General features: G+C 38.6%; 1 protein-coding gene across 1 annotated transcript in view; it reads right to left on the bottom strand.

The window, feature by feature from the left end:
* Nucleotides 1-8,160: 8,160 nt before the first annotated feature.
* MRE11 (MRE11 homolog, double strand break repair nuclease) overlaps nt 8,161-21,841 on the bottom strand; it is a 72,716-nt gene continuing 59,035 nt past the window's right edge. The window contains exons 17-20 of the mRNA XM_032640991.1: nt 17,279-17,337; nt 15,356-15,424; nt 11,028-11,106; nt 8,161-8,923 (exon numbers count right to left, since the gene is read on the bottom strand). Coding sequence (XP_032496882.1) covers nt 15,362-15,424; nt 17,279-17,337 — 122 coding nt within the window. The 3' untranslated portion in view covers nt 8,161-8,923; nt 11,028-11,106; nt 15,356-15,361. The remainder of the gene's footprint in view (nt 8,924-11,027; nt 11,107-15,355; nt 15,425-17,278; nt 17,338-21,841) is intronic.

Raw genomic sequence — 21,841 nt, 5'->3', positions numbered from 1 at the left:
AAGATCAGAACTGGAAGAAAGCCCGGATTGACTGTTTTGTAAGTGTAGGAAGCGTTTCAGGAGAGGAGGGAAAAACAGCACATGCTTTAAACAAGTTGGAGGAAAAGAAGGTGGGTGAGGTGGGGGCATAAGAAACATTATTACCCTCTCTTGACTGGGCTATGCCACCAATGGGCAAAGGCACATTAGGCCAGGTAAATGAGGTTGATAACGTTTCAGGTAGGAAACAGGAAGATACCAGCAAGAACAGGGTATTTTCCTAATCTCAGCCAGCAAACTTTAGCTTTGGCAACCAAAATCGGTTTGACTATCAAAGGAAATATCTAGCCAAGCCTGGGAATAAGATCAAGGTTTAAATTAAATCAACTGCAATTGACAACAGTTAAGAATTATAACCAACTATGTAGCACAGGGAACTATATTCAATATCCTGAGATAAACCATAATGGAAAAAAATATTAAAAAAGAATGTAGAGACTTCCCTGGTGGCACAGTGGTTAAGAATCCGCCTGCCAACGCAGGGGACACGGGTTTGAGCCCTGGTCCAGGAAGATCCCTCATGCCGTGGAGCAACTAAGCCTGTGTGCCACAACTACTGAGCCTGCACTCTAGAGCCCGTGAGCCACAACTACTGAGCCCGCATGCCACAACTACTGAAACCTCCGTGCCTAGAGCCCGTGCTCCGCAACGAGAGAAGCCACCACAGTGAGAGGCCCACGCACCGCAATGAAGAGTAGTCCTCACTTGCTGCAACTAGAGAAAGCCCACGCACAGCAACAAAGACCCAACACAGCCAAAAATAAATAAATTTATATTAAAAAAATGTGTATATATATATATATATATACATACACATACATAGCTGAATCACTTTGCTGTACAACAGAAATTAACACAGCACTGTAAATCAACTATACTTCAATAAAAAAAAAATTTAACCAAACTGAAACCACACAGGTATTTTTGTTAAGACCTTATATTAGCTCACAAGCAGTATATATAATTACAAAATTTACTTGAAAATTTTTAGAGCCAAGAATTACCAAGAAAACCTTGGGGAAAAAAAACAAAGATGGAAGACTTGTTCTTATTATAAAACTCATTAAAAAACTATAGCAATTAATTCCAAATAGAGCAATGGAACAGAATAAAGATTTCAGAAATTGATCTGTATATATATGGTCTGTTAATTAATGACTAAGATAGCTCTGCGGAGCAGGGGTAAGGGACTGTCATTTCAACAAATGGTGCTGAGGCCAGTGCATCTCCATGTGGAATAGAATGAAACATGATTCCTATCTCAGACCACACATAAAAATCAACTCCCAGCTGGACTGCAGAGTTAAATGTGAAAGGCAAATCAGATAAGCTTCTGGGACATAACACAGAAGAATCTCTTTATGATCTTAGGATAGAGCATGGTTTTCTCAAACAGAACACAGAAACATTAATCATTGACAAATTGACCTTTGTTGAAATTAAAAACTTCTGTTCAACAACACATCATTTACAGAACAAAAAGGTAAGCCACTGGAGAAGATTTTGCAATACATATACTCAACAAAGGAATTGTATAAAATATATCTCCCAGAAATCAGTAAGAAAAAGGCAGACAACCCATTCAAAAATGGGCAAAATATCTGAATACATATATCCCAAAAGATGACATCAAAATTTGCACAAAAAATACGAAATGTTCCTTAACATCACTAGTCATCAGAGAAATGAAAATAAAACCACAAGAAGATACTATTACATATCCATCAGTATGACTAAAATTAAAAAGACTGAAAATACCAAATATTTTGCAAGGATATGGACTGGTGAGAGTGGAAACTGCTATAAGCAATGAAAAAGTACAGAGTCATGATACAACATGAATGATCTCAGACATCACACTGTGAGAAAGAAGTCATACACAATAAGGTACACATCATATAATTCCATTTGAATGAAGTTATTATTTGGTAAATATATAAAATTTGCCTGGAGAAGAATTTTCCGAGCTATTTCTAGTTACAGTTTTTTAACTTTGGTAACATTCCACCAAAGTGTATAGAAAAAACTTTACATTCCCTGTCTGCACTTTGCCAGTTTTTTTGATATATTAACATGGAGGTGGAGGCCAATGCACTAAGATAAGAGAAAAAATTAAAGGCATAAGAATTGAAACAAGAAGCAAAAATATCTTTATTGGTGGGTCACATAAAATTACACCTGGAAAATCCTAGCGCATCAAAGATAAAACAAATTTAAATGACAGAATTCAGCAAGTTAGCAGGATATAAAATTATCATGCAAAAACGAATAGCTTTCATATATAAAAATAACCAGTTATAAGATATAATGGAAGGGCTTCCTTAGTGGCACAGTGGTTAAGAATCCTCCTGCCAATGCAGGGGACACAGTTTCCAGCCCTGTTCAGGGAAGATCCCACATGCTGTGGAGCAACTAAGCCCATGCACCACAACTACTGAACCCACTCTAGAGTCCACAAGCCACAACTACTGAGCCTGAATGCCACAACTACTGAAACCTGCGTGCCTAGAGCCCATGCTCCACAACAAGAGAAGCCACCGCAACGAAGAGTAGCCCCTGCTTGTTGCAATTAGAGAAAGCCCGCGCACAGCAATAAGGACTCAATGCAGCCAAAAATAAATAAAATTAATAAAATTTTTTAAAAAAGATATAATGGAAGAGAAAAACTACAATCACAATAGCAGCACAAAAGACAATACTTAAGATTAAATTTTAGTAGCGTTCAAAACCTCTATGAAGAACATTTAGAACATTTCTGAAACATATAAAGTAGACTTGACATCCAGTCAGTTCTTCCTAATTTATAAATTTAATGCAATTCCTCCAAAAAAAAAAAACAACAAATTTTTTTGTTGCTGAAGCTGCAAAATTGATACTTAAGTTCATTTGGAAAAACAAACATAAAAGGATAGCTAAGAAAACATTGAAAATGAAAAGCTATGAGGGGTGATTAGCCCTATCAGACATTATACCATACTACACAGCCTTCATATTTAAACTTCGTGCTATCAATGCATGAAGAGACAGACTAATGGAATGGAATAGAAAGTCCAGAAATAGACCACACTACATATGAAAATCTAGCACACTGATGGGGCAAAGAGGCCGCTTTAATAAATGATGCAAAGACAACTGGATAGTCATTTGTAAAAGATAAAATTAAATCCATTTCTCACAACTTTACACAAGAGTAAACTCTAAATGGATCAGAGATGTAAATGTGAAAGAAATGAAACTATAAGAGCACAAAAGGAGAGCAAGAAAACAAATTTTGCAATACATTATAGACAAAGGGTCAATATCCTTAATATAAAAGTTTTTAAAAAATTAATTTGAGGGGAACTAAAAATCCTAGAAAAATGGACAAAATACATGAACAAGCAATGCACCAAAAATGGCCCTTACACATACAAGTTCAACTTCATTCATAACAGAAATGAAAACTAAAACTACATGGAGATTATCATCCACTAGATTGGCAAAAAATCAAAAGCTTGACAATAAATTCTGATGGTGAGGATATGGAGAAATAGGCAGTCTTACACATTGTTGGCAGAAATACAAAACGATGCAAACTCTCTGGAGGGAATTTGGCAGTATTTAGCAAAACTACATATGCATTCACCCTTTTACCAAGCAATCCCACCTTCTAGGAATTTACTCTGAAGATAAACTTCCAAAAATATGAAAATACTAATAAGGTTAATATTGCAGCATTATTTATATATTGTAAATATTGGAACTACTTAAATACCCATATGTAGGAGAATGATAGAATAAACCATGGTATTTAAATTCAATGGAGGACTGTGTAGCTATGAAAAACAGAAAAGACCTGTATAAAATTGTAGGGAATAATTTCTAGGATATATTGTTCAGAGTGAGAATATATATAGCGTACAAATTTTTGTATAAGAAAAATGGGGAAATTAAAAATACACATATCCACTTTTAGCAAAAAGAAATGCAGAAAGGATAAACAAGAATGAAACTGTTTACCTACAATGGATAGAGCAGAAAGAGGAGAAAGGGATGGGGCAACAGGGAAGGGAGTAAGATTTGAGGACACATGAATATACATTGAAGAAAATAATAAGGGGTAAAGGAGCATTACCCCTTGCAACCTACTCTCAAAAGATTGAAAAAAAAGTCTATGTAAGTGTGCATGTTCCTGCTTGTATATGAATATATATGTGTGGAACATACACAGAGAATAACTTTTTAAATGATGAAATGTTAAAAATTGGTGACTCTGCGTAAAAGGTAAAAAGTACTCTATTATTCTTACACATTTTCCATAAATTTGTTATTATTTCAAAATTAAAAGTTTAAAAAACATGACCTGGTTTTAAAGCACTACTAAAAAGTTCAGAAATCAAGACTGGGATGATCAACCACTGGGCGTTTTCAGATATGTCTATGATGAATGGATAGACGTCATTTCACAAGTCCTATTTCTGGACTATTAAGACCAACAGACAAAAAAAAAAAACCCCACAAAAAACCAACAGATGTGCAATTGCACCTCTTATTCCATTAGGCAGTGGCTTTTTGCCTCTAGCAGCATTTGCGCAAAGTCCAGATACACCCCGCAATCAGTTCAAATGCAATCATAGGTAGGCTGAAGTTAGTTTTATAAGCTTACAGTGGAGAAAATACTGATTATTAAACAAGACAAACATGAAACTCTTGAAATTAAAACAGGCACTGTGATCAAGGGTACTCAAGCACTAGTGTTAGGTAGCTGTGCGTGAACCATCAGCACTGCCTAGCGGCTCTGACAGGCAGAAGAGAGCGTGGCCTGGGCCAACCAGCCTAATATCCATTGTGCTTCTTTCATTTAATCAACTATTACGTGCAATCACCAGCCAAGAGCCCTTTGAATCTCACTTTACCACTTACGACATCAAGGCACACAGATTAAATATTCTTTTATTTGACCCAAATTATTATTGAGTGATAACATTTAAATTACACATCAGAAAGCAGTACAATTACCTCTTAAAACAGGCAATGATGGTTTAAATAAAAGAGTTTGATAAAGAAGATATGGAAAAATCAGGATGTCAAGAAAAGTATCAAGGTGAACATATACCTTGATACAAAGACTAAAATATTTGACTATACAATTTGGGGTTCTAATTCAACAATTTTTGTTAGTAGTCATGCCGAAAATAACTGGAGAAATATATACATCATTGTTGAGAGGTTGTGTCTGGGGAGAGGATTATAGGGAAATACACACGTTTTGATAAAATTTCAATGTCTGAATTTTGAAGAATAAATATGCATTTCCTTTACGATTTAAACAGCTAAAATCAGATCTAGTTATCAGTCATGGCAATAGCAAGCTACGTGAACTGACTTCTTAAGAGGCTAAGCTAAATCACTAGTATTTTCAGACCTAGCTATTAAACATTAAGTTCAGACTATTAACAGAAAATGAGATAAGCAAATGATGAAATATGGACATTTCTCATTCAAAATATGGAAGCTCTTTGGACTCAAAAAACCAACTCTTCATTCTATAAAATCTTTTATAATAACCTTAATGGTAGTTAGCTTTAAAAAGCCACAAAATACTGTGAATTAAATGTATGAGATACAAAAGAGGACATCAGGTTACATTGGGGGATAGTTATTTTTATTAAATTTAATTAATTAATTTATTTTTGGCCATGTTGGGTCTTCGTTGCTGTGCGTGGGCTTTCTCTAGTTGTGTGGAGCGGGGGCTACTCTTTGCTGTGGTGCGAGGGCTTCTCACTGCAGTGGCTTCTCTTGTTGCGGAGCACAGGCTCTAGGCACTGCGGGCTTCAGTTGTGGCACGTGGGCTCAGTAGTTGTGGCACACGGGCTTCGTTGCCCCGCAGTATGTGGGATCTTCGCAGAAGAGAGGCGGAAGAGAGTGGACCAGGGATCGAACCCATGTCCCCTTCATGGGCAGGCGTATTCTTAACCACTGTGCCACCAGGGAAGTCCCGCTATTTTTAAATATAGTACATTTCAACAGAAAACTTTTACAATGGGAGACATTTTTATTCCATTTTTCTAATAAAGAGTTTTTCCTCTTTGTTTATTAAAACATAAAACGTTTTCTTCTTGACCCTTTACATGTAAAATTTATCAATTTTACGGGCAATTTCCTGGCAATTTCAACAGGCTGAGCCAGGTGAAATATGTCAAACAATTTACACATAAAATTAGAAAGCTAACTTTCTAATTTAGCTTAGTTTTAGCATAGTTTAGTATGCACAGGTTCCAAATTTACTGCAAAACTACACTGGCTTAAGTTTAGATTTGGAAGCACCACCTTGTGGCAAAAGTAAGAACTTCTGAATTGCAGGAGTCAAGGCGTGTTTCCAGGAGAGAACACTGGTGGGCTTCTGAGGCATTGGTCAAGTTCTATTTCCTGACCTGTGTAGAGAATGCCATGAGGCTCACTTTATCATTATTTGTTAAAGCACATGACTTTTCTGTTATTGCAGGTCATAATTTTAAAAGTTTAGGGGAAAAATGTCCAATTTGTACCCAAATTGAAAGTCGTATGCCTAAATGCTTGAATTTTTCTAAGTACCAGTTTTATTTCCTAGAATTGTAAACGCACTATTGTATCTTTGATACACAACAAAATGTCAGAAAGAGGGATATTCTTTGGTAAACGATGGAAGGATTTTTTCCCTCAGAACGTTTTCACTGAGGCCCTGTCTCAGCCTCGAGGAACTGTAGGGGCTCTGCAGTCATCTGGAAATCACCGCTACACACCTATCCCAACATGTCTGAGAACTGTCCAAAAAACCCTAGACTTCACTGCATCAATACAGAATATCAAGGATATGTGGCATATTTAACTATGCAGCAATATTCATCAAAAAGGTTTTTCTTTCCTATTTACTGTATTTCCAGGAGGTGACACACGTTATTCGCAAAATGACCTGAATTGGCTGAGAGTTTCACCCTCTCTCACTGCCATGGAATCACTTCTCCTAGGAGCTAACAGAATCACATTTAGAACCTCTTTCATACCGTAGAGCAGTTTGTAGAAAGGGAGAAAGCCTTACTCTTTTTTTCTCAGGAACCTGTCAGGACGCATTAGTGACCATCTCCCTCACTATGACCCTCACCCCAGCAGGTGACATCTCACTGGCAGGTGAGAAGAGCCATTGGCTGAGTCTTCCCAGACAGCCACCCAAACCAGCTTCCATCCCACCATGGAGAGCAACTCTTACTCATGATTTCATCTTTGCTTCATTCAAATACTGGGAATATTAAAGATGGGAGCAGATGTGTCTGAGAATCTTTCACAGGACAAGGCCTTCTGCTGAGTTAATGCAACCTGCTAAAATAATCCTTATGCTCAAGTGAGGCACAGAAAACATTTTTAAAGAAACTACGGCTAATCGCAATTCTTGACTTAGACCCATTAAAAGGGCTATGATATAGAGGCAGCCACTAAGCAAATGCTGTCTTTTATAGTTTGACACATTCTAGGTATGAATATGCCAATAATCAGGAACATCACTCAGTCTAGCGTTTGTTTCTACATATAAAGAAATGTCAGGCTGTTGTACCACCAAGATCTATAACTTCCTTAAGGAGTCTTGAATATATAGCTGCACTGTTAGATGAAAAGAAGGAATACTCTCAGGGAGTCTTTAAACAGAGTCTTAAAAAGGAGAATGGGATTATTGAACTTAAATCTGAAGAGGTCAAATCCTTAGGTCCCCCGAATACACGTAAGAAAATGTAACAGGAGCTGCTTCTCTAAGATTTTGGAATTGCCCATGCTCAATGTTAAGATAAAATATTAATGAGAAACCTTGGCACTGATATTCCACAGAAGTTATATTTCAATGTTTATCTAATATAACCATAAGGTTCAAGTGACCACTCTATCTAAAACAAAACAAAACAAAACTCTTCAATAGCTTCTAAGAAGATATGGTTAAATTATTTTAACACTTTCCTCCTAGAAACAGGTGGGGGGGGGGAGAGAGAGAGAGAGAGAGAGAGAGAGAGAGAGAGAGAGAGAGAGAGAGAGAACCATTAATAATAGAAAATAATGGAGAAAATTACCACCATTCAATGGGAACATAATCCTCTGGAATCTTTGCTACAACTGGAATAAAAAACAATTGTGACAGACTTTATTTTTTGATACAAACATATCTAATTATTCAAAGTATAGGGTATATGTAATCATTCAAAGTTTCTGGCTGATACTATCACAAGCATTAGAAAAAGAACATATACTGAGTAACAGTGAGCTTAGGCACCGTTTCATATAAATTGTTTTACCTGCAGGAAATCCAGGATGTCTAGAAATTACGAAAATTATAAAAAGGGCTAGATTCTATAAGCTCTCTTCCTCAACTTTGGCTAAATATAATAACCTTAAAATACTGGCACAGTCTTCGATTATAAAGCAGAAATGTACAATGGTAGATTTATTTTAGTCCTTACTCAAGACTGTATTTAAGCAAAGCTCTCACTCGGTAAGACATATACTGATGTATGTCAGAAAAACAACATTCTAAGTTTTATGGAGCATTTATAGAACAGGTAATGTTAACAACCAGATTAAAAAATAAGGAAAACCAATGCTATTCTATACGCCCTTGAGCTGGGAAGTTTCTCAAATAATGAAGTCATGTTCAGGAAATGATATTCAAAAACATAAATTTTTATACATTAGTTTCTCTGTTAAGTAAGACTCATTCAAATTCTTCAGTTAACAGCAATACTCAAAAAATCTTCAACTGGTAAACTCGTAGTTTGCAACGTTTCGATTTTTCCTGAATCTTGAAAACTTCAAACTGCCATTAAATATATTATCTTCTGTTCCTTCTTGCAGAACTAAGGTTCATAAAAGGATCATCATCATCATCCTGGAATGACATCCAAATGTAAAATTAGTGACTGTTCCACGCTTCACTGAAACAAGACAGAAGTTCTTATGGGCAAAACAATACCAGTAAGAGCCATTTCCTCCTTTCACATGGGGTAGACTTTCATTTTTCTATTTCCTTTATAAATATGAATAGTTTGTCAATTTTTTTCTCTTCCTCCCTTCCTTAGTAGCTATTTCATTGTTAAAACAATGAAAGTCCAACTAAATTCTTAGCAAGCATTAAAAATAAAAATTTATCCTGCTCTATATGTGTGTATATATATAAGCCCACAATATATATCATATATATTTCTCTCAATTATTCACCTTAATAAAAGCAAATAAGGCATGGGCAAGACAAAAAAACAACAAAAAAAACCCTCTTCAAGTCATTTCTATTAGGTTTCTAAATAGGTTTTTTTTTTTTTTTTTCCACTTACATTTTATAACTGGTGTATCTGATGCTCTGGAAATTCAGAGCCAAAAAAATAATGAAGCCACATGACCTAACTCAGAAATAGCTGTAATTTTTATTTCCATTACCCATTTAATGCTAGAAATAGACAGCTACTCTCAGACTGGTACAAGAAACAACCTAGGAAAGCAATCTTTCAAATATGTTTTTTGGAAAAATAAGTAGAGGAACTATTTAGTTTCAAAGACTGCTGGGACGTAGATTATATGCATAGTAAGAACAGGCAGGAATATCAGATGTTAACTAAGAATTTAATTAGAGAGAATGAAAACTAAACCTTCGATAAGCCCCAAATACATAATTTGATGAGGTTAACATAAAATCAATGATATACATTCTATAACTATTCAAAAGAGAAAGCAAATTTGTAAAGTTTTGATTTATGTTTCCTTTAAGACATTAATAAAAAGGGATAATTATTTGGTGTTAGGCTCTGCTGGTGATATTAACATGTTCCAGTGTTCGCTAAATTAGCTATCTCTAGTGAGATATGGATGCCTTGAGAAACACAAATTCGCTCTCTCTTATTGATTCACTTTCTGCTACCATAAAAGGCAGAACTTGTTGATAAACCAGAGATAAATCCAAACTAGAGTAGAGAATTTGCTAATAGTTCTCCTTTGGAGCTAACATGAACTATATGAATTTCTGTAAGTAACATATAACCACATGTATATCTAGATGCTTTGGAATTAATAAACGGGTCAACAACTGCCCACTTCTCTCCTGGAGGCAACATGATAGTATTTAATAGGCAGACTGAGCTCAGGGTGCCATTTTTCTTTGCAGCCTGAGTTCTGGGGCGTCTTCTCTTCAAGCTGTTTCAAAACCAGAGCTGGGACACAGAGAACATGACGGCAGCAGGTGAAGCTCAAAAACCAAAGGTGTGAGTCATGTGGTACAACAGGGATGAACCTGGAGGACACTATGCTCAGTGAAATAAGACAGGCACAGAAAGACAAATGCTGTATAATTCCACTTATATGAAGTATCAGAGTAGTCAAAATCATAATGCACAAAGTAGAAGAGCCCCTTGCCAGGGGCTGAGGAGAGGGGAAAATGAGGAGATGTGGTTCAATGGGTATAGATTTTTGGTTTGGGAACATGAAAAGGTTCTGGAGACTGTTGTACAACAGTGTAAATATACTTAATACTAGTGAACTACCTGTACACTTAAAACTGGTTAAGATGGTAAGTTTTATGTTAAAACACCACTATGTACCGCCTTAAATATACAGGAAGTGTGGAGAGCATACAGTGAACATTTAATAAACATTCTGTTGTAAAGCAACATTAAAGGCTTCCACGATATCATCACCACTATTTCTCCAAACATAAACAACAGAAGCTGAAAAAACGATTCTGATCCTACTGTTAACTGGGCAAGTTAAGTAAGAGCTGAGTGATATTATATGTTAAGGATCTGCAGGCCTTTTACATCTGAGGTATTTCCATCGATGAGCACTCAACAGAGGCCACTCATTGACTCAGTATTAACTATGGTTCAAAGGAAGGTGATCAATGAAACTATTTTTAGAAATAATTTTCGGCAACTAGCTTAGCAGTCCCTATTCAGATTTTATAAACATTTAAGAATCATTTAAGACTTAACGTATTACGTTATTACCTCATCTGATTCAAAATCAACCCCTTTAGCGATTTGGCCCCGGGACGTGCGTTTGCTCGATGATGAAGTGCTCAACCACCTGAGGCAAAATGTGAGCAAAACAGAGAAAATGAACCAAAGAATTCATCACAGAAGGCTTTCGAGCTAAGTTTTTCATTTTAGTAGCAGCCATGAATAAAAATAACACATTCCCTTCGAGCTACATTAGAGGCAGTAGAAGCTTAGTGGCAATGAAATTCAGGGTCTGAATTCCAGTTCTGCCATTTAGGAGCCACATGGCTTCAAGCAGCTTAGCCTCCCTGTGCCACAATTTCCTCACCTGTAAAACGAGGATGATAAGAATTTTTTTTTTAAATCTTTTTTTTAGATGTTGGGGGTAGGAGTTTATTAATTAATTTATTTTTGCTGTGTTGGGTCTTCGTTTCTATGCGAGGGCTTTCTCTAGTTGTGGCTAGCGGGGGCCGCTCTTCATCGCGGTGCGCGGGCCTCTCACTATTGCGGCCTCTCTTGTTGCGGAGCACAAGCTCCAGACGCGCAGGCTCAGTAGTTGTGGCTCACGGGCCTAGTTGCTCCACGGCATGTGGGATCCTCCCAGACCAGGGCTCAAACCCGTGTCCCTTGCGTTAGCAGGCAGATTCTCAACCACTGTGCCACCAGGGAAGCCCGATAAGATTTTTTTAAAGATTAAATGTGTTTATATACTTAAACACTTTGCTCAGTGCCTGACACACATGAAGCACGCCACAGATGTTTGCTGACATCATAGTTCTTAGCATATATTAACATGTACCTACTACCACCCTCTACTCCTGAAAATTATGGCAATACTGAAATATTTTAAATCAAATCTCAGTTACGTTTCTATAACAGGATAAAAGGATCTTAGGAAAGGCTCACCGCTTTCTAGGGTTGTCTCACTGTTAATATTATTTGTGTCCAGTCCGAAAAACAAATATTTACTTAGTGCTTGACCCCTGCCAGGTACTATGATAGGCCCTGGGAAACATCAGTAAGCAAGATAATCAGAAATCTTCTTTTATGAAGCTTAACTTGTAGCAATGCAACTCATATTCCTATGTATTTCTACTAACAGAAATTTTAGGTCATCTTAGGACAGGGGCCAGCAAACTTGGCTAGCACACCAAATCCAGCCTACCTGTTCCTTACAGCCTGTGAGCTAAGAATGGTCTTCACATTTTGAAATGGGTATATTTAAATGGTTATATAAGCACCTACATAATATCCCCAGTTTTGCCTCTTGGCCTGCAAAGCCTAAAACATTTACTACCTGGCCCTTTAAGAAAAAAGTCTGCCGGCTCCTGTCTTAAATAAAAGCAGTGTCTGTGAACTCTTAGCCAACAATTTATTACCATGCTTTGGGATGTTACTATAGCAAAGGGCTTGTCTGGACAAATTGTTGAGAGTCAAGAGGTCTATGCATCAGAAGGAAACAGAAAAATCCACAGGCTCTTAGGCACAAAAGTAAAGGACAGGAGGATTTGCCGAGCAAACTTGAAGAGCAACATAGCTTTGGAGGTAGAGGATCAAGGAATTTATCAACCAATCTACCTGGGAAGTCCCCAACTCTCTGTACTTGACCTAAGCAGGAACTGATCATTGTTGACTTGTTTCCATCATCTGTGATAGGAAGAAGCAGATCAAAAGCATGAAGCCACAGTGCCAAGGCTAGCCACCGCAGGTGAGAGCTGGGGAAAGAGGGGGGTTATAGGAAGAAGCACCCACTGAGGCCTGACTCTGCTTGCTGATGTCTCCCCAGACAAACAACCAGTGGTGTCCAGAAACAAGCCAGGCATTCTATACCAGATGCTGGCTCATTTGATCATAGCAGGAGCCCCCAGTTCTGCACCAGAGGACCTCACACACCTACAGATCCAGTCTATGAGAGGTCCCCTATCCTCAGAGAGCAGTGGCAGGAAGAGAAGAATAGTTATACAGTTTTGACTACTGGGTCAAATAAATGGACTCTTGTCCTGGATGTCAAAAAATGTTAATTGATTAGTTTCTTGTGGATGGCTCAAAAATAAGGCAGACAGGGTGTATTACATTGAGTGCCAGGAGCTGTAAGTCTTCTCCATTTTTGTACAGATATAATTTGGAGGCACAAGTCAGAATTCCTACCTAGAGATGTTCAGCCAATTATGTCAGTTGTAACAGCATCACAAGCATAAGAGAACATGTTAAATTGGCCTACATAAAAGGTGCCCCCAAAATGTTGGCTCCCCGCGCTGCAAGGTTTAATAGAATCCCCTCCATCTCTCCTCCTCTACCTGGCCTGATGGGGCCAGGTCTTCTCTTGCTCACTGCTTTAAGGTCGGCAGGGAGGGGAAGGTTGCCACCAGCTCTATCAAATCTGGAAGGGTCCTTTTGTCCCCAGTACAACCATGTAGAGTTTGGTGCAGTTTTTCCAGGGGAAAGTGGGTGGATTTCCACTGCCCATCCAGCAGAAAGGAGTTTTACAGCTGGAAGTTCTTTCCTTTTTAAAGTCAACTACCAGAATATTAGTGCTGTTACTGCTTACCATTCTTTCCATTATTCTTGTTCTATTTCCCTAGCCTGTTATTTCTTCAAAAAGCCCTTCTAGAGGTGTTACTATGTGTTAAGTGCTGTACTTAGCACTTCACAAATATTAACTCACTTTAAAGCCTCATAACAACACTTTGAGGTAAATATTATTATCTTCATCTTACAAATGAGGACACTGAGGCACAGAAGTCAACAAAACTTGCACAACGTCCACACTCAGTAAGTGGTAGAGCTTAAATACTTTAAATCATGAGTGAAATACCTATACAAACCATGCCATTACTAAACAATTCTTCAAAGACAGCATAAACTGCGTCACCCCGTGGCTGTCATCACGAACACAAATCTGCCAAGGATGATTTCAGATTTCTTGCCAAAATGTTCGTTTCTAAATCTCCTCTCATCAATTAAATGATTCTTATTACATGCACAGAGGTCTGAGAGCTTAATCTATTATGTGAAGAAGCAACAGCAGAGGATGGACCTAGAGATGATCATACTAAGCGAAGTAAGTCAGAAAGAGAAAGACAGATATCACATGCTATCACTTACATGTGGAATCTAAAATACGACACAAATGAACTTATCTACAAAACAGAAACAAACTCACAGACATAGAGGACAGACTTGTAGCTGCCAAGGGGGAGGCAGGTGGGGGAGGGATGGAGTGGGAGTTTGGGGTTAGCAGATGCAAGTTATTATATTGATACACAGGATGGATCAACAACAAGGTCCTACTGCATAGCATAGGGAACCATATTCAGTATCCTGTGATAAACCATAATGGAAAAGAATATGAAAAAGAATATGTATATGTACAACAGATTCACTTTGCTGTACAGCAGAGATTAACACAACATTGTAAATCAACTATACTTCAATAAAATTTTTTAAAAAATGAAAAGAAGCAGCAGCGGCAACAGCAGAGACGAGTCCTGGAGCAGAATGCTTGGCTCCGTGACTGGCTGTGTGACCTTAGGTAAGTTACGTAGACTACCACGCCTCACTTTCTTCAAAGGTAAAAGGGGGAAAATAGAGTTATAAGTACATTTACCTCCTGGAGTGACTGTGACCAGCAAATAAGCTAATTCATAGGCAAAGGCTCAGAATGGTACCTGACACACAGGAAGTGCTGAAAGCTGAAACAGAATATTAACAAAATACAAAGCTATTTCTGTTCATTGGAAAGGACATAGTACTCCAGCAAGAAAATCACTGGGTAATAAGGCAAAAGGAAATGAATGACAAGTTATTCAAATTTTCAGTGAAAATACTTGTAATAATGCTGCATTGACTCCACGAACTACCCCTTGGTCTATTTTTCACTTTTGAACATACGTGACTAGCTGAAATAAATCTGTTAGACTTCCAGGGCTTCCCTGGTGGCGCAATGGTTAAGATCTGCCTGCCAATGCAGGGGACGTGGGTTTGAACCCTGGTCTGGGAAGATCCCACATGCCACAGAGCAACTAAGCCCGTGTGCCGCAACTACTGAGCCTGCGAGCCACAACTACTGAAGCCTGCACGCCTAGAGCCCGTAATAAGAAAAGCCACCGCAATGAGAAGCCCACACACCACAATGAAGAGTAGCCCCCGTTTGCAGCAACTAGACAAAGCCTGTGTGCAGGAATGAAGACCCGACACAGCCATACATACATACATACATAAATAAAATTTTTTTTTAACAAATCAGACTTCTGTAGCATAGAGAAGTATGTATGTTGAATTCTGGATAATTTTTAATTTTTTCAGATGTTCCTTTTGCAGGAAGTCACTGCACCGACCTTTGATCAGCTTTGGAAAGTGGTAGGAAAAATGTCTTCTTCGGTATCTGACTCATCTACCACAATCACCTAAGGGGGAGAAACACAACAGCAAATAGTCTTTGTGGGAATGGAAAATCTGAATAAAAATGCATTAACTAATGTCCAAAAATATATATTTTTATAAAAAGTTATAAAAAAGGAGGCAGATACCATGTAAGCAATAACCATAAAAACGAAAGCTCTGCCTAACCTCCCCACTGATGTCACTCTTCATTTACAAATGTTTTTTAATACAACATGTGTGAGCTCACTTCTCTCCTACTACCACGGCAGCCTGGGTACCTATAGGAACATGCACTCAGACTGGTGAATGACTCACATTGGGTCATGTGCGGACAGTGCCCTGTGATTTTCTTGGGTTCTAATGAGGAACTAGGCCATCGGTGTTTCATCTCCAATTTTAAATGAGGTATAAGACTGTGTGGGAAGTACCGGATATCTGTTTTTCTGTTACATTTATCCCTGTTAAATACCACTTGCTGCTTTTAAGCCCCAAGAAAGATACTTGTGATTCTTGATACTATCATCCAAATTACTACCTACTCCTCTACATTTTGTGTTATCTTGACACTTAATACACACATTTGCCATGTCTTCATCCAACTGATAAAGCCAAAGACAAAACAGTGAAAAAAGCAGCACTTGAGACCCACCCCCACCCAAGGCTGACATTGAACTATTAATCAAAGACCATTAAATGAAGTTTTTAAATGGCTATGAATCCAGCCAATATTTCTGCATTTTGTCCATGAAACTATCAGGAGATTGTCTTAAGTGCCTTGAAGGGATCAAATGCCTTCAGCATTCCCCTGATCTACCACTATGTCACCTCAATCAAAAACATGAAAGAAAAAGTTACCATGACTTGCTCTTTCTGAACTCATGTTCTTGCATTATAAAAGAAAAATCTAGAAGGGAAGCTACCTTGTGGACATGATGATAATTTGTTTTCAGATATGATCTTGAAGCGATAGCAGGCAACAGTTGAATAGGAATAATGAAATGGAGCTCAGGATAAAAGTTAGCACCAGTGTACCCATATATAATTGTATAATAATAAGAGAGGAAAAAACAAAAAACAGAGAAGTCTTCTGGAAGAGGAGGTGGTCAATTGTGTTACATACTCAAGAAATCAAGGAGTGAAATTTGAGAAAATGCTAGTGGGGCAGTATGATATAGAGCAACGATTCTCAACTAGGTGTGATTTTTTAAACGCCCCCCCATCCCAGAAACATCTGGACATGTCTAGAGACATTTTGATTATCATAACTAGGGGGGGACACCCCAGGCATCTAGTAGGTAGAGGCCAGGGATGGTGCCTGGGAAGTAAGACACATGTGTTTTGAAAGAGAGGTAACAGGAGAATCAAGCCCATTCTGGACTCTTCTTGGAATCCAAAGGAAGAGCAGAAGTTTCATGTTAAATCTAGAGTTGAACACAGAGGTCCGTAGACTCAGACCTTGTAGCTTGTCTTGAGTCTGGCTTCAGCCATTAAGACACAAGTCAGAGTATTATGAGAGTGTAAGTAACAAAAGGAAGCCAGCAATAAATAAGACCTCTCTACGCACTGAACGCCCATCTTCAATCATAGTTTTCCATGCATGGACTCTTTTGGTTCAACATTATTATCCTTAAAAATATTACTGGGTACATACATTTATGGGTGTCCAATCATGTGATCCATTATTAAAGAAAGAAAAAGAGAAACCTTCCTCCCGCGCAGAAACCCTAGAAGCCCTCAGTCTAGATAATCAGTAAAGTTCTCTGCAGTTTTAATGTTCCACATTTTTTCTTCTTTTATTTACTTTGTAGACCAAAGAATTGACAATCATAATGTAGGAAACATAAATTGGTACACAATTAGAAAACTTTTTTTCTTACCTCTGAATAATTCTTAGTAGCAACATTTTGGGAGGGCTGCTGTCTTGCAGCTTTAAAGGCTATAATGAAAAAGATGAAACATCCATTATGTTATTCTTAAAAAAGCTTAGAAAAATTTGCACACTTCTTTAGCTGAAGGTTTCCTAAGTCCTATCTGCAAAAATCCATGATGACTGATTATAAAACCACTTAATATGCTTTAAAATCGGGAGATGGAATTATATGTCTAATTACCAGTCCTCATATGATTTCCCGGTTTACTCAAATAAAGTAGTAAGCAGTGTTCATAAATACACCTACACTAAAAATATTTTATAGAAAAAATACCTGAAGGATAAAATCTGATCACCTAATGGACTGAACTCCAAATACAGTGAAAGTAACCCTCCTCAGGTCTGCCTTCTCTCATAGTTGGCAATCTCTTTTCCCTGTGGGAGCCACATGGTTCCAGTAAGCGCTTCCTTATTCTCCTCTACTTTTGTTAGAAATATTCAGTACCTAAGAATAGTCCAGAGGGAATGCTAGAAAACAGCCTATCTTTCATTCCATGATAACCTTCCTATGAATCCTTACATTTCAGCTTTGTAAACTTGGTTAGAAACATGAAGTTTAGTTCATTTTTATTTTTCCTGAGACCAAAACTATAATATTTTGATTTTACAGTAAGAAATATACATTTGGTCTTCATCCACATTTCTGGCAGAGAGCCCCTAAAACCCTAATTTCATAAAGCAATGAGAGCCATCAAGGTGCTTTTCGTTATGTTAATGAGATAACTTTGGGACCACAACTGAGGAGGGAGGCTGGTTACCAGGGGAACCAACCAGGAATAGAGGGTTTGAACTTTCAGTCCCATCCCCGATTTCTGGGGAGGGAAGAGGAGCTAGAGGTTGAATCAATCACCAACAGCCAATGATTTAATCAATCATTCCTATGTAGCGAGGCCTCCATAAAAACCCAAAAGGAAGGGGGTTCAGAGAGCTTCCAGGCGGTGAATCAAGATGCTTCCACATGCCAGCATGCTTGGACCCCAAACTCGATGAGGACAGAAGCTCCTCTGTTCTGGACTTCGCCCCTATACATCTCCTCATCTGGCTATTGATTCATATCTTTCATATCTTTTGTATAACCAGTAATCTAGTGAGTAAACTAGTTTCCTGAGTTCGGTGAGCCACTCTAGCAAGTTAGTTGATCCAAGGAGGGAGTCAGGGGACCTCTGATTGATAGCCTATTAGTCAGAAGTACAGATAACAACCTGGACTTGTGACTGCATCTGAAGTAGAGGGGGGCAGTCTTCTGGAACTGAGTCCTTCCCCTGTGGGATCTGATGCCATCTCTGGGCAGGTAGTGTCAGAATTGAGTTGACTTTGCAGGACACCCAGCCAGGTGTCTGAGGACGGCTTGGTGGTGTGGGTAACCCCCCCCCCACACCCCCCACTGGAATTAAGTGCAGATTATTAAAAACCTAGAATAAACTTTAAAGACCCAATTAGAGGTTTAATTTTCTTCCTATGCCTTACCAGTTTCCTAATACAAAAAAAAAAAAGTTTCCCCCAAGATAACCCCCAAACTAAACAACAGAGCAAGAGGAGATAAAAAGACAGAGGACTTGAAGAAGTCAAATGCTCAAAGAACACCTACAAAGTCCAAATTCTCCTAGTCAGAAAACTCAGGAATCTTTCCACCTAGCCTAAATTTATGATTTACACATTTTTTCCTATTCCAGGTTCTATCCCCAATCTTAGGATGTCTACCTGAGAGAAAGGAAAGGCAGAAGCAGAGTTTCTTACCCACCGTACTCAATCACTACTAGCCTCACATCCTACTCTACTCAAAAGGCTGGAGAGGGCTTCCCTGGTGGCGCAGTGGTTGAGAGTCCACCTGCCGATGCAGGGGACACGGGTTCGTACTCCGGTCCGGGAAGATCCCACGTGTCGCGGAGCGGCTGGGCCCGTGAGCCATGGCCGCTGAGCCTGCGCTCCGCAACGGGAGAGGCCACGACAGTGAGAGGCCCGCGTACCGCAAAAAAAAAAAAAGAAAAAGGCTGGAGAGGGCAACTGAATGCAAAGGCCAGCAATCATGACTCTTTCAAAAACTATTTCTGCTCAATCGTTATTCACTAATTGACCCCTCAAACTCTCGGCTCCTGGAAGAAACAAGAGCCTTCCTTTCTTTTTATCCCCAATAAATATTTGTGTGATAAATTAACATTATCAGAAAATTAAGCACTTGGTTCTGTTAGGAAGGCAGTATATACAGTATTGGGGGTTAAAAGCTCTGGTTTTAGAGTTAGAGCCATGTGGACTCACTAGCTGGGTGACTGTGGCCAAGTTCCTTGGCTTCTTCAAGTCTCGGTTTCCCCACCTATAAAACAGTGTTACTGATACTTCATGCTGAAAATTGTGGACAGGATAAAAAGAGGTAGTTAATGTAAATTGTTTTGGCAAGCACCTAGATGTAGTAGGTATTCAAATGATTTCGCTAGTAATAGTGGATGGAGTAGCAGCAGTGGTAACCATGGTATAAATTAAATGCAAAGACAGAGGCTTCTTTTATTAACTTAGTCCCTATCCTCTGCAGACAAACTTCAGTGGAAAAGTCTGGGCTGATAACTCTCATTCACAACCGCTGCTGGCTATAAGTGTAACATCTACCTTTCCCAATAAAACTCCAGGACTATTGTACAAATCTTTACACTCCATGGAGCTTGTTATAATAGGATTGAACCTTTATTTATCTCTTCATTCCTCCATTTACAATACGAACGTAGAAGCTATAGTTTAAAGTTGCTTTTTTTTTTTGTGACCAAGCTTCATTTTTAAAAAAATTTTTTCATTGCTTTTATTTATTTATTTACATCTTTATTGGAACATAATTGCTTTACAATGGTGTGTTAGTTTCTGCTTTATAACAAAGTGAATCAGTTATACATATACATATGTTCCCATCTCTTCCCTCTTGCGTCTCCCTCCCTCCCACCCTCCCTATCCCACCCCTCCGGGCGGTCACAAAGCTGATCTCCCTGTGCTATGCAGCTGCTTCCCACTAGCTATCTACCTTACGTTTGGTAGTGTATATATGTCCATGCCTCTATCTCGCTTTGTCACAGCTTACCCTTCCCCCTCCCCATATCCTCAAGTCCATTCTCTAGTAGGTCTGTGTCTTTATTCCTGTCTTACCCCTAGGTTCTTCATGACATTTTTTTTTCCTTAAATTCCATATATATGTGTTAGCATACGGTATTTGTCTTTCTCTTTCTGACTTACTTCACTCTGTAGGACAGACTCTAGGTCTATCCACCTCATTACAAATAGCTCAATTTCGTTTCTTTTTATGGCTGAGTAATATTCCATTGTATATACGTGCCACATCTTCTTTATCCATTCATCCGATGTGGACACTTAGGTTGTTTCCATCTCCGGGCTATTGTAAATAGAGCTGCAATGAACATTTTGGTACATGACTCTTTTTGAATTATGGTTTTCTCAGGGTATATGCCCAGTAGTGGGATTGCTGGGTCATATGGTAATTCTATTTGTAGTTTTTTAAGGAACCTCCATACTGTTCTCCATAGTGGCTGTACCAATTCACATTCCCACCAGCAGTGCAAGAGGGTTCCCTTTTCTCCACACCCTCTCCACCAGCATTTATTGTTTGCAGATTTTTTTTTTTTTTTTTTTTTTTTTTGCGATACGTGGGCCTCTCACTGTTGTGGCCTCTCCCGTTGTGGAGCACAGGCTCCGGACGCACAGGCCCAGCGGCCATGGCTCACGGGCCCAGCCGCTCCGCGGCATGTGGGATCTTCCCGGACTGGGGCACGAACCCGGGTCCCCTGCATCGGCAGGCGGACTCTCAACCACTGCGCCACCAGGGAAGCCCTGTTTGCAGATTTTTTGATGATGGCCATTCTGACTGGTGTGAGATGATATCTCATTGTAGTTTTGATTTGCATTTCTCTAATGATTAATGATGTTGAGTATTCTTTCATGTGTTTGTTGGCAGTCTGTATTTCTTCTTTGGAGAAATGTCTATTTAGGTCTTCTGCCCATTTTTGGATTGGGTTGTTTGTTTTTCTGTTATTGAGCTGCATGAGCTGCTTATAAATTTTGGAGATTAATCCTTTGTCAGTTGCTTCATTTGCAAGTATTTTCTCCCATTCTGAGGGTTGTCTTTTGGTCTTGTTTATGGTTTCCTTTACTGTGCAAAAGCTTTGCAGTTTCATTAGGTCCCATTTGTTTATTTTTGTTTTTATTTCCATTACTCTAGGAGGTGGGTCAAAAAGGATCTTGCTGTGATTTATGTCATAGAGTGTTCTGCCTATGTTTTCCTGTAAGAGTTTGATAGTTTCTGGCCTTACATTTAGGTCTTTAATCCATTTTGAGCTTATTTTTGTGTATCGTGTTAGGGAAAGTTGCTTTTATCCCAAACTTATAGTAACTATAGTTAGTACTCCATGGTTATTTTGTCAGAGACCATATTAAAAAGTCAGTTCCGTTTTTCAAAAAAAGGCCCATGTTGGAGTTAAACTGCAAAACCATTGGACCAAATCAACTGCATAAAAGA

The sequence above is a fragment of the Phocoena sinus genome, chromosome 8 (assembly GCF_008692025.1).
Source record: "Phocoena sinus isolate mPhoSin1 chromosome 8, mPhoSin1.pri, whole genome shotgun sequence".
Taxonomy (NCBI): Eukaryota; Metazoa; Chordata; class Mammalia; order Artiodactyla; family Phocoenidae; genus Phocoena; species Phocoena sinus.
The sequence above is the reverse complement of the archived record's forward strand: the minus strand, read 5'-3'. Positions and strand labels throughout refer to the sequence as shown.